At 46.5% G+C, this 13,638-nt stretch overlaps 3 protein-coding genes across 3 annotated transcripts in view; 1 reads left to right on the top strand and 2 right to left on the bottom strand.

The window, feature by feature from the left end:
• Window positions 1–292: 292 nt before the first annotated feature.
• Window positions 293–6,023, top strand: zgc:113223 (uncharacterized protein LOC541424 homolog). The gene is made up of 8 exons (XM_031574272.1): window positions 293–497; window positions 884–941; window positions 1,891–2,015; window positions 2,407–2,481; window positions 2,583–2,678; window positions 4,512–4,640; window positions 5,180–5,341; window positions 5,919–6,023. Exons 1-8 carry the CDS (start codon window positions 441–443, stop codon window positions 6,021–6,023), a joined length of 807 nt encoding a protein of 268 aa, XP_031430132.1. The 5' UTR covers window positions 293–440.
• A 1,225-nt stretch (window positions 6,024–7,248) lies between these two features.
• The window catches only part of nwd1 (NACHT and WD repeat domain containing 1), a 17,067-nt gene continuing 10,677 nt past the window's right edge, over window positions 7,249–13,638 (bottom strand). Inside the window, exons 12-20 of the mRNA XM_042709004.1 lie at window positions 12,120–12,300; window positions 11,291–11,575; window positions 10,781–10,880; window positions 10,507–10,661; window positions 9,633–9,897; window positions 9,189–9,355; window positions 8,493–8,879; window positions 8,002–8,107; window positions 7,249–7,553 (exon numbers count right to left, since the gene is read on the bottom strand). Of these exons, the coding sequence (XP_042564938.1) occupies window positions 7,249–7,553; window positions 8,002–8,107; window positions 8,493–8,879; window positions 9,189–9,355; window positions 9,633–9,897; window positions 10,507–10,661; window positions 10,781–10,880; window positions 11,291–11,575; window positions 12,120–12,300 (1,951 nt within the window). The remainder of the gene's footprint in view (window positions 7,554–8,001; window positions 8,108–8,492; window positions 8,880–9,188; window positions 9,356–9,632; window positions 9,898–10,506; window positions 10,662–10,780; window positions 10,881–11,290; window positions 11,576–12,119; window positions 12,301–13,638) is intronic.
• LOC122133230 (NACHT domain- and WD repeat-containing protein 1-like) lies at window positions 10,913–12,670 on the bottom strand. Its single transcript, XM_042708968.1, has 4 exons — window positions 12,553–12,670; window positions 12,120–12,373; window positions 11,291–11,575; window positions 10,913–11,072 (listed from the first exon to the last, which is right to left on the bottom strand). The coding sequence occupies exons 1-4, from the start codon at window positions 12,656–12,658 to the stop codon at window positions 10,953–10,955; spliced, it is 765 nt and encodes a 254-aa protein (XP_042564902.1). The 5' UTR covers window positions 12,659–12,670; the 3' UTR covers window positions 10,913–10,952.

Genomic DNA, 13,638 nt, shown 5'->3' with positions numbered 1-13,638 from the left:
AAATTTACGGCAACAGCCATGCATTGTTCAAACCAACATAGTGGTGGATAAGGCTTTTTCACAGGTGGAGGAAAAGATACTTTGATACGATCACACACCAACAAAATGTATCCATATATGCCTAAGGCAAATGACAAAACCTATATATAAATGAGATAGAATAAATTCATGCAAGGTCTTGAATAAGCCAGGAGGTGGCGGTATTTAGGCGGTTACCTGATTGCAGATGTTACCAGCGTTATGGTATTTCTGCCGTGTGTCACAAATACTATGCGCGATCAATCCCCTGGAATTTCCTCTGACCTCACCGACAAGTTCCCACACGCTCTGGTGCACGCGCCTTCTGCCACCGCAGTATGGAAGTATCTCGATCATGTACTATGGTTGTGCTTGGATTTCTGCGTTCAACTTTCCTTCACGTCCCATAGGAAGACCATAAGATGAGAGGTTACCGGGCCATAAAGTACACGCTCTTCTTCTGCTGCTACATTTTCTGGGTATGTTATTGCTACGTCAGCACGACCACGTCATTTGTGCAGGTGGGACCCACCTCTCCTGGCTATTCTAATGGGATAGGCATATCAAATAAACTGCACTGGGAATTATAGTGATCGAATATAATAATCAAATATTGTTCATGTTCTAAATGTATTTTACAGATTTTTCCCTGCGCAATGTAGGCTATAGAGTACTGTGTATGTATATTAATCACCATAGCCCTATTAGAAAGGCTCATACAGAGTTGTGTATGTTTGGGTGGGTATTACAGTATTGGCAGCTTGACACACATTCTTTTTATAGCAGCGAGAGATGTAATTTTGAACGTAATGACTTTAATAAATGGCCTTGACTGACAAATTGACTCCCTCTTCTTTTGGCTCAGGTTGCCAGTGCTGTCTTGATTGCTGTTGGCATCTATGCAAAGATTGCCAAAGAGAAAGGTACGTCTCACATACTGTACTAGCTGTGCTGCTCTCTCTTCTATCATCAGCATTTCAATGCGAAGTTACTACTCTCCCTACAGGAAGATCAGTAGGCTAAAGAAGTAACCTGGCAACACCCAGACTTAGCAATTGAAAACATTTTCCAATTCAAATCAGTGAGTTCAGTTATTGATTGGCAGTTTCTCCTTAATTAATACATTCGTGCTTCTGTATAGAACCGTGTTGGGGCTATAAATCTATTACAGGGTTCGTGTTCAATACCTCAGTAGAGCTCTGCCCTTACGAGTAAACCACAGCAAAGCCTCTGCTTGAACAAGTCTCCCTAGTTGCTACATATACACTCCAAATCCTTGGCAAAGCGTCCAAATAGATGGAGTCAAATTTGGCATGTCAGATAGGGGCAGTCACCCTCTTAGAGGGGGGTGCAGGACTTCAGATATGAGAAAATGGGTTAATTTTAAGCTACCATGATGGTTACATCAATATAAGGGAGAAACGGAAATGGATTGAGTTTTGGCACTGAGACTGATAGAGTGTGATTACGAGGAGATTGATAGAGTGTTATTACGAGGAGATTTATAGAGTGTGATTACGAGGAGATTGATGGAGTGTGATTACATGGAAGTAGAATTGCGAAAGGAGGCATTGCTGTTGCAATATCTGTGGGAGTGTGCATAGTTATCTGGCCTATCACTAGTCATACTCATCACAAAACTATTGGATGAAGACAGAGTGTTTCATGAAGCATATGTAAAACTACACAACAGTAATCTGATGTATCTGATAATATCTGATCATAAGTGATATATCTGATCATAAGTGATATATCTGATCATATCTGATCATGAGTGAGACTGTACTATGGATACTGAGAGAGACGTTATAGAAATACCTATTGTTTAAGTTGAAGTCTTCATAGTGTGATCAGCTCCTCCACCTTCCCCAGATGCTGTGGACACGTTGACAGCGGACCCGGCCCTCTTATTGATCGTGATTGGGTCTCTGATGTTCACCATCACCTTCTTCGGCTGCTTCGGCGCGCTACGGAACGGCGCTGCGCTGCTGAAGCTGGTGAGAAGGAACATGTGGTAGGAGAGACAGTGTGGGAGAGAGAGTAGGCACTGAGTGTATGTTTTACACATGGAGTAGGCACTGAGTGTATCTTTTACATTCGGACTATGTCCTGAGTGTATGTTTTACATACGGACTATGTGCTGAGTGTATGTTTTACATACGGACTATGTGCTGAGTGTATGTTTTACATACGGACTATGTCCTGAGTGTATGTTTTACACATGGAGTAGGTCCTGAGTGTATGTTTTACATACGGACTATGTGCTGAGTGTATGTTTTACATAGGGACTATGTCCTGAGTGTATGTTTTACACATGGAGTAGGCACTGAGTGTATGTTTTACATGTGGTCCTGAGGAAACACTAAGCCATTGCTTCTCTCTGCTCAGTTTTCAGGGATTTTGTTGGCCATTTTCCTCCTTCAGATTGCTGCTGGTGTGCTAGGATTTCTGTACTCTGACATGGTAAATACATCACACACACACACACACACACACACTTTCCACAATCACTCTCTCCCTTTTCCGTAATATGTCATGACATTCAATCGTGTATGTGCTGACAGGTGTTACAGAGGACGGAACTGCTGATGCGGAAAGCTATTGTGCGTTACCGTGAAGATCTGGACTTAGAAAACCTCATTGACTTCATACAGAAAAAGGTCAAATATAACCTCTAGTATAACCACTCGTGATGTTATTTAAGCATATACACTCAAATATATTGCTTATTCATACGCTGCACTGATCGTCTTTTAAGATATTTTTGGTGAAAACTTACTATGCAATATCCAATAGAAAACATCAGCCAAAACACTTATCTGTGGGATATGCATTACAACATTTGAAGAATGCTCATTTTTTAATATCCGGCTCTATATAGCTAGATAACTCTGTGGCATTGCTTTGCTAAGTACCCCTCCGCTCTGTGTGACTGATGCGTGTCTGTGTGACTGATGCGTGTCTGTGTGTCTGTGTGACTGATGTGTGTCTGTGTGTCTGATGTGTGTCTGATGTGTGTCTGTGTGTCTGTGTGACTGATGCGTGTCTGTGCGACTGATGCGTGTCTGTGTGTCTGTGTGACTGATGTGTGTCTGTGTGTCTGTGTGTCTGTGTGTCTGTGTGACTGATGCGTGTCTGTGTGACTGATGCGTGTCTGTGTGACTGATGTGTGTCTGTGTGTGTGTGACTGATGCGTGTCTGTGTGTCTGTGTGACTGATGTGTGTCTGTGTGACTGATGCGTGTCTGTGTGACTGATGTGTGTCTGTGTGTCTGTGTGACTGATGCGTGTCTGTGTGACTGATGTGTGTCTGTGTGACTGTGTGACTGATGTGTGTCTGTGTGTCTGTGTGACTGATGTGTGTCTGTGTGACTGATGCGTGTCTGTGTGACTGATGCGTGTCTCTGCTGTGTGTCTGTGTGTCTGTGTGTCTGTGTGTCTGTGTGACTGATGTGTGTCTGTGTGTCTGATGTGTGTCTGTGTGTCTGTGTGACTGATGCGTGTCTGTGTGACTGCGTGTCTGTGTGACTGATGCGTGTCTGTGTGTCTGTGTGTCTGTGTGACTGATGCGTGTCTGTGCTGTGTGTGACTGATGCGTGTCTGTGCTGTGTGTGACTGATGTGTGTCTGTGCTGTGTGTGACTGATGTGTGTCTGTGTGTGACTGATGCGTGTCTGTGTGTCTGTGTGACTGATGCGTGTCTGTGCTGTGTGTGACTGATGTGTGTCTGTGCTGTGTGTGACTGATGTGTGTCTGTGTGTGACTGATGCGTGTCTGTGTGTCTGTGTGACTGATGCGTGTCTGTGCTGTGTGTGTCTGATGCGTGTCTCTGCTGTGTGTGACTGATGCATGTCTGTGCTCTGTGTGACTGATGCGTGTCTGTGTGTGACTGATGCGTGTCTGTGCTGTGTGTGACTGATGCATGTCTGTGCTGTGTGTGTGACTGATGCGTGTCTGTGCTGTGTGTGACTGATGCGTGTCTGTGCTGTGTGTGTGACTGATGTGTGTCTGTGCTGTGTGTGACTGATGTGTGTCTGTGTGTGACTGATGCGTGTCTGTGCTGTGTGTGACTGATGCGTGTCTGTGTGTCTGATGCGTGTCTCTGCTGTGTGTGTGACTGATGCATGTCTGTGCTCTGTGTGACTGATGCGTGTCTGTGTGTCTGTGTGTCTGTGTGACTGATGCGTGTCTGTGCTCTGTGTGACTGATGCATGTCTGTGCTGTGTGTGACTGATGCGTGTCTGTGTGTCTGATGCGTGTCTCTGCTGTGTGTGTGACTGATGCGTGTCTGTGTGTCTGATGCGTGTCTCTGCTGTGTGTGTGACTGATGCGTGTCTGTGCGTCTGTGTGTCTGATGTGTGTCTGTGCTGTGTGTGTCTGATGCATGTCTCTGCTGTGTGTGTGTCTGATGCATGTCTCTGCTGTGTGTGTGACTGATGCATGTCTGTGCTGTGTGTGACTGACGCGTGTCTGTGCTCTGTGGGCTGTCCATTAGTTCCAGTGCTGTGGTGTCCACGACTACACGGACTGGGGCCACAACCTGTACTTCCAGTGTGAGGAGAGCAACCCCAGTCTGGAGGCGTGCGGGGTGCCCTTCTCCTGCTGCAAGAGGAACAAGAACGAGGTGGGACAGAGCGCCCCCCTCTGCTCGGGCTTACTGGAGGATATGTCTGTGCAGAAAACCCATCATCCTGGGGGCACTCTTCCAACATATGCAGCTTTAGCTAGCCTGGGGAATAGTGATCACCTGGCCATATGCAGCTTTAGCTAGCCTGGGGAATAGTGATCACCTGATCTCGTGGTCATTTGTTAGGCTGTTGCAGACAGATCTAAAATCATGAATAATTGTTATATAATAATAAGATAGTAATTCGATAGTAATAAGTAGATAATTCATATTAAATCATGAACGTGGGAAAAGAGTGTGCTATCTCTTTAGCGTGCACATACCAATTATGTAATTAAGCATAGCACAACACAAAAGGGTAATTAGTGTGGTCTTAACAAGGAAATAGCAAGAACATGTGCTGCCTCTCTCTGGCTCACGGGTTGCAGTGTTTGCTCTAGTGATAATAAGTCACAGGTGCAACTACAGTTTTATGCCAACTCTAGCTAATGTGACTACTGTCTTCATGCCTGCTCTGATTGCTGTGTGTCTCTCAGACGGTGTTCAACACCATGTGTGGCTATGAGACTCAAAGCATGGAGGAGACGGAGGCTGCGCAGGACGTCTTCATCATCGGCTGCCTGGATAAGATCGCCCGCTGGGGGAAGAAGAACCTGCTGCTGGTGGGGGGGATCACCGTGGGGCTTCTCTGTTTGGAGGTGATACTGGCAAAGGGGGTTTCTAGTCACTGGTGAAGGGGGGGGTTCTAGTCACTGGTGAAGGGGTGGGGTTTCTAGTCACTGGTGAAGGGGGGGTTTCTAGTCACTGGTGAAGGGGGGGGGTTTCTAGTCACTGGTGAAGGGGGGGGTTCTAGTCACTGGTGAAGGGGGGGGTTCTAGTCACTGGTGAAGGGGGGGGTTCTAGTCACTGGTGAAGGGGGGGGGGGTTCTAGTCACTGCTGAAGGGATGGTTTCTAGTCAGACCTGAGTTTTGTGTAGAACTGATGGGCAAGTTAAGAGATTGTCATGGTTACGGTCATACTCAACCATACCCGCTGCCAAATAGAAATGCTTAGTTTAAGAAGAAGAAAAACATTGTTGCTAAAGTTTCTTTCAAACTTTTGAACTTTAATTTTACTGAATGAAACAGTACAGTAATAGACTCCATTTTATTTAATTAATTCAATTTTCTGTAAGGAATGTTGGGTATAATGCACCTGTGATCAATTGTAGGCCTATATATTCTTTAATGTTCATGGGGAAAAGCCGTTTTAATGGCGTGTGTCTGCTCCTACAGCTCTGCATGGTGTGTCTGGCGTCAGTGCAGTTGTGTCGGATCAGAAGATCACTACAGAAAAAGAAGCTCCTCAGCCTGAGAAACTCATGGAGGCAACAAAGATGATGAAGCTTTCTGTGACACACACCTGTAAACATCTCTCTCTCTACAATCATGGAGGCAACAAAGATGATGAAGCTTTCTGTGACATACATGTAAACATCTCCCTCTCTACAATCATGGAGGCAACAAAGATGAAGAAGCTTTCTGTGACACACACCTGTAAACATCTTTCTCTCTACAATCATGGAAGCAAAAAAGATGATGAGGCTTTCCGTGACACACACCTGTAAACATATCCCTCTCTACAATCATGGAGGCAACAAAGATGAAGCTTTCTGTGACACACACCTGTAAACATCTCTCTCTCTACAATCATGGAGGCAGCGAAGATGATGAAGCTTTCTGTGACACACACCTGTAAACATCTCCCTCTCTACAATCATGGAGGCAGCGAAGATGATGAAGCTTTCTGTGACACACACCTGTAAACATCTCCCTCTCTACAGTCATGGAGGCAACAAAGAGGACCAAGCTCTCAGGGTCCCACACCTCTGGGCATCTAACCCTCTTTACTCATGTGGATCCTTGCTAGTTCCAGTTCAGCAAAAGAAGGATCTTCACTGGGAATCTGTGTGTTTCTCATGTACATTTCTAATGCATAGACACACTGCCGAAACTACTACTGTGATTTAGCTGTGGTTGTTTTTATACAAGCGGGTGAATGTCTGGTGAATTGGATAACTTTTGTTTGCATTCAAAATTTAAATGCAAATTCTCTCCCTTGTATGTCACTTTGGACAAAAGCGTCTGCTAGATGACTAAATGTAATGTAAAATGTTTTTATACAAGCTGGTGAATGTCTGAACGTCTGGCGAATGTCTGGTGTTTAATTTAAATGACATTGACGTTTTGAACACAGTGATTTTTGCACGGCTAAAGGCCATTTTACACACACTGTATGAAAGCTGCATAGCTGTCAGATCTGTCTTTCATTGCTGTTTACAAACCAAAGCGCTAATCTGTCTCGAACACAGCACTCTCTCTGTAATATGTATTTAAATGCCCGCCATATTTGTTGCTACGAAAAGCACTTGTACTAAGCTTAACAAGTGTGTGTGAGTTAGAGTGTGAATGTTAATGGCAATAAATATTACTGAACGATATGTGAAAACACATTCCACAAGTCTGTGTCGGAATCTGTTTCAACTTTTCTGATTAGTTGTGGTAGACGGATATTCCTCTCATTCGACTGATTTCTGTTTTCCTGGAGCTAACTCTGGGAGGACTGCTACAGCAGGACACAGGTGTTGGAGGGCTTGGCTTTAAACATGGACATGAAGTTGACGTTTGTTGGGTTGTAGACTTGGGTGTCTTTGGGGACGGTGTGATGAGGGTCTAGTTGCTTCTCTCGTGACGTGACCCGGAACTTGGCCTGTAAGTTCTGCAGCGGGTTGAACCCGGGACGGAGCTCGGCAGGACAGCGGAACCCTTCCTTGATGAAATGGCCGAGCTGAGAGACAGCCACCAGTCCGTCCTTGTGGGCCACCATCTTAATGATGGGGGAGTAGACATACTGCACGTAGAGCAGCTTCCCTGCGTCACACAACACGCCAATGATCATCAGTTAAACCGGATCACAGTGACACGCAAGACCGAGCTGTTCGTTACAGAATGATAATCAGTTATACTGGTTCACAGTGATCATCAATTATACTGGTTCATAGTGACACGCCAGACAGAGCTGTTCATTACACAATGATAATCAGTTATACTTATGACGTAATATAATTTACAGAGGAACAACCAGTCTTATGGGGACTATGTTATAATAACTGATCATTAATTACACAATACCAACCATACAGCAACCAGTTCAATGGGCACAGCTAATGGAGACATATGGGAAAGGACCAGCAAAAGATAAATGTGATATTAAACCTGTTTCCCTAGTTTGAATGACTGAATGTATGGAGACAACCTTACTGATGACCTGTCTCACCACACCGCAGAGAGCAGAAAACTCGATCAGAAGAGAGCTTACCGCTGGCCACGTCCCACACTTTAATGGTTTTGTCCTGGGACCCCGTGAACACGTACTGGTCGTTCACAGAGAATGCAGCGCACAACACCCCTTCAAAGAAAAAACCCTGTGTGGACAAAAGAGGGCGGCATTAATATATTATACTTATATAGTATTAATATATTATACTTAAAATATGAACATATTTATGTTTAGCAAACATAAGTGGCTAACAGGACAGTCCCAGTATACATACTCACAACAGATGAACATTTGAGCTGCAACATTAACAGAAAGCCTCATATTTCACCAGCATCTCAGAAACATCCTAATTCTTGGCACCTCTGCAATTCTGCAGGCTCTTTCAAATCTATCACTAAGCTCTAACAGCAGTTGGCACTGAACTGTGGCTTTGTGGCACTTAAAAACATTCTTAAATATGCAAAATGCTCTTGTGCACACGTGTGAAAGCATCTGCCAAATGAGCCGATGTAAGAGTCCATCAGTCTGACCTCGTACTCCATGGTGTGGTCCAGAAGCAGAGGCGTGAGGCTCCAGAGCCTCTGCACGCAGTCCTGGGAGCCCACCAGGGCCTGGCCGCTCCAGTGGCTGAGGGCCACGCAGGTGACACGGGCCCCATGGGGCTCCAGAGGTGTGGCCGAGGCGCTCTTAAAGTCGTAGAGCGTCACCTCGCCCCCGTCCCCCCCGCACAGCAGCCGGCAGTCGGGCAGCAGCGCCATGCAGGAGAGCGGCGACTGCAGCAGCGTCAGGGGGAACCGCTCAAACGGCCCCTCAACGCACGGGAAACTGTCCCGCGCCGTGATCTCAAACAGACACACAGCGTCGTCATAGGCCACCGCCATGCGCTCTTCACGAGGACTGATAGTCAGGAACTGAACCTGAGGCAAGGGGACATCACTTTAGACATTTACACTTAAAAGAGGACACTTCCTAGTTTACTAAACACATGCTAGTTTACTAAAACACATACTAGTTTACTAAAACACATGCTAGTTTACTAAAACACATACTAGTTTACTAAAACACATGCTAGTTTACTAAAACACATACTAGCTTACTAAAACACACACTAGTTAACTAGAAAACATACTAGAACAAGCGAAGAACAAAGAGGAGAGTAGAAATGAACACAGTTGCTGAAGCTAATTTCAAGACAATTTAAAAGTTCTGAAGGAGAGGTTGTGTACCTGGGGCACGTCCTTCAGAGGAGGGATACACAGGGTTTCCTGAGGGAAGTCTAAGGGGTAGATCATGACTGTGCCAGTCCTCAGGCCACAGAAGAGCAGCTGCTTCTGCTGGGCCAGCTCCAAACAGCACACCTCCGCAGACGCATCCATGGCGTCCGCAGACGTGCCTGAGGAAAATCAGAGCTCACTGTTAAAGCAAGCTTTGGTTTATATTTCCATGTGTTTATGTAAAGACAGAGATAAGGAGTTGTAACAAAGAGAGAGAGTTTGTCTGTATGTCCTTTCAAAATAACTTCCAATGCAGATTAAAGGTTGACTGAGTTGCGCTTGGTTGAGTTATGGTCTAGCAACTGTGGCGCTGCTAAGTACCCAAGTGGCTAAACTGAGTGAGACAGAGAGGTATGGTTCAGATTCTGGGTGCTGTGGAGCTCATGCCTGTGGTACAGTCCCATGTGAAGATCTCCTTCCTGCCGCCGTGCTTGACGAAGAAGGCCGTCTGTCCGTCTTTGGAGAGGGTGACCAGAGCGCAGTTACCAGGAACGGAGGTCTCGGCTCTGTTCTTGGGGTCAGAGTTCAACTGCCAGACTTTCAGGTGGCCTGAGCAGGTGGAGGCAGAGACGACCGTCTGCCGAAAGACAGCCAATGATGTCACACTGGAGCCCAGGCCATGGAATGTGTCCAGGAGTTTACCGGAGGACAAACACCACACCTGCAAAACCAGAACCGCAGAGGAAGAACAACAGCCTCATGTCATTACCAGACACCTGGGTAACCAGGGGAAACAACTCTAAGGACATTACAGCTGGCCCTCCGCTGGCTCAAAGTGATCTCATACCATGTATCAGTGGAATTAGAGTTGATTTCAAAAAGCAACTATTCTATTGTACAGTTGTACCTGAATGTGGGAGAAAAAAAATATTGAACCTTCAGATCTTTATGGGTTTATTGATGTTTAGACATCTTTTTCCATCAACACAATGAAAAAGTGGCAACCAATCAGAAACATCAGAAACACAGGAACATTGGTGCTGGGTGCCTTCTGCGTTCAGCAAATGAGACTGGCCCACCCGTGTGTCTCCTTAAGAGACTGGTCCACCGTGTGTTTCCTTAAGAGACTGGTCCACCGTGTGTTTCCTTAAGAGACTGGTCCACCGTGTGTCTCCTTAACAGACTGGCCCACCCGTGTGTCTCCTTAAGAGACTGGTCCACCGTGTGTTTCCTTAAGAGACTGGTCCACCGTGTGTCTCCTTAACAGACTGGCCCACCCGTGTGTCTCCTTAAGAGACCGGCCCACCCGTGTGTCTCCATGAGTCCTCACCCTGATGAGCTGGTCCTCTGCTCCACTGATGGCCACACCAGCCTGGCTGGAGGCTGCTGCAGTCAGCACCAAGGCATCATGAGGGAGATCCAGCTGTTTGTGCAGGAGGCTGGGCTGGGCCTGAACCTGCAGCACCACCAACACCCTCTCACAGCCTGCAACCACCAAACACAACAGTGTGAGGGTTATGTTTATATATATTCGTATGTCTCAAAAAACATTTCATACTGTTAGATAACTAAGCTTGTGTCCGCGAGCCATGCTAGTGCTTCACTGTTCAGGGTAGACAGTGCCTGAAGGCCAGGGCACTGGTACTTGGTGCAGTAATGTGATAATGTGATCAGCAGTTTGCTCTGGGGCCCCACAGGAGCAGTCTGGAGCATCACATAGGTAGTGTGAGGGTTAATAATGATGGTGTGTTGAAGTTTGAGCACAGGGCTGGGATATTAAAGTATGGATGACAGTGAACCTGCTAAGAGTGTCTTCTCATCCTCAGACGCAGAGAGGAACGAGACAGGGCCAGGGAGCTCAGTGACTAGCAGAGGCTCCCTCCCGGTGTTAGAAACCTAACAGAAAGAGGAAGATTAACTGGCAAACTTAAAACTACACAATGCAGCATTCATCATATGAAAAAGGCCACAATGAGTTTGATTTTTCTTTCAAAAATAAATGTGGTCAGATTTTGAATTAGTGGTTTGTGAAAGTGTATTGAAGTGACAGACATTGCCTTTTTGGCTGGAAAACAAAACAATAATTCCCTTTACCGTTAGCATAGTCTGCTCACCTGGAAGAGGATGCTATCTCCGGAGGCTAGGAGCAGCTTGTCCTGCCTAGGCAGGTGAAGGGCACAGGTGAGGCTGAGGGTGTGTGTGGGACTGAAGGTGTGTGTGTGGCTGCTCAGGCGCATCTGCATTTTCTCCAGCCCTGTAGACGCCTTATAGAAGGTGAGCAGGTCTCCGTCAGACAGGACACACACGGAGCCACTGAGCGTCCCCAACATGGCCGCCTGTCCTGGGGGGCCCACGTCATAGAGGGCCTCGCCCGTCTCCAGGTGCCATGCTTTTACACACTGCAGAGCAGAGAGAAGGGCACTGATTTATACACAGCTCATTTTCGGTCACATTGGTAGAGGGCCCTTCCTCCAAACATCTCCCCTTTTCTCAGCAGTATTGAACTCTTTCCCACAGATTATTTCTCAAAGCTAAAGGTCGTACAGAGAAAAGAATGGTTGGCAAGAAGTTCTTGGTTTGTGTTGAAAAGTGAAACTAACAGCTTCTATAGATATGTTTGCCAAACAGACTTTTCAAGAGAAGGACCATGGTAACGGTAAGGGTTCTGAACAGAAGGACTATGGTAACGGTAAGGGTTCTGAACAGAAGGACTATGGTACTGGTAAGGGTTCTGAACAGAAGGACTATGGTAACGGTAAGGGTTCTGAACAGAAGGACCATGGTAACGGTAAGGGTTCTGCACAGAAGGACTATGGTAACGGTAAGGGTTCTGCACAGAAGGACTATGGTAACGGTAAGGGTTCTGCACAGAAGGACAATGCGCTCCTTAAGACCCAGCTTAGACTGTGAGCTGAAGAGTAGCATTGTGGGTAAGTGTCATACTTGTCCCGGTGCCTGTGTGAAGACCACAGCACTCTCCTTCACCACACAGCAGAGGGCAGTGTGCTGTGACCCTGTGACCTCGTGACCCTGCGACCCTGTGAGCTCTGAGCTGAGGTCGACGCTGAGGCTGACGGCCTCCTGGACGCAGTAGAGTTGTCTGCCCGTCCTCAGGCTCCAGCACCTCAGAGCCCCATCACCCCCACAGGACAGACAACGGCTGCCTCCACACACCACTCGCAGTGCCAGTACTGAGCCTGTAGAAACACACACACACACACACACACACACACACACACACACACACACACACACACCACACACACACACAACACACACCACACACACACACACACACACACACATCAACACTTAAGTAACACTTCATGACTTGGTTGCTTGAGTCTTAAACCACATGGACTTCACTCACACTCACCTGTGTGTGCGAGGATTGTGCAAACGACTTCAAGATCTCTCATGTTCCACGCGATCAGCAGCCCATCCTCTGAGCCTGCCACCAGCAGATCCTTAGCGGTGCACATGTCCAGTGCTGTGACCCCTACACACACAGGGCCATCAGCCTCAACACACTCCATCAGACCTCACTCAACACACTCCATCAGACCTCACTCAATCAGACTCACTCAATCAGACTCACTCAACACACTCAATCAGACTCACTCAACACACTCAATCAGACCTCACTCAACACACTCAATCAGACCTCACTCAATCAGACTCACTCAACACACTCAATCAGACTCACTCAACACACTCAATCAGACCTCACTCAACACACTCAGACCTCACTCAATCAGACTCACTCAACCAGACTCACTCAACACACTCAATCAGACCTCACTCAACACACTCAATCAGACCTCACTCAATCAGACTCACTCAACACACTCAATCAGACTCACTAAACACACTCAATCAGACCTCACTCAATCAGACTCACTCAACACACTCAATCAGACTCACTCAACACACTCAATCAGACCTCACTCAACACACTCAATCAGACCTCACTCAATCAGACTCACTCAACACACTCAATCAGACTCACTAAACACACTCAATCAGACCTCACTCAATCAGACTCACTCAACACACTCAATCAGACTCACTCAACACACTCAATCAGACCTCACTCAACACACTCAATCAGACTCACTCAACACACTCCATCAGACTCACTCAATCAGACCTCACTCAACACACTCAATCAGACCTTACTCAACACACTCAATCAACACACTCAACACACTCAATCAGACCTCACTCAACACACTCAATCAGACCTCACTCAACACACTCAATCAAACTCACTCAACACACTCAATCAGACCTCACTCAACACACTCAATCAGACCTCACTCAATCAGACTCACTCAACACACTCAATCAGACTCACTCAACACACTCAATCAGACCTCATTCAACACACTCAATCAGACCTCACTCAACACACTCAATCAGACCTCACTCAACACACTCAATCAGACTCACTAAACACACT

Source organism: Clupea harengus, chromosome 10 (assembly GCF_900700415.2).
Source record: "Clupea harengus chromosome 10, Ch_v2.0.2, whole genome shotgun sequence".
Lineage (NCBI taxonomy): Eukaryota > Metazoa > Chordata > Actinopteri > Clupeiformes > Clupeidae > Clupea > Clupea harengus.
This window is presented reverse-complemented; position numbering and strand designations above follow the sequence as displayed.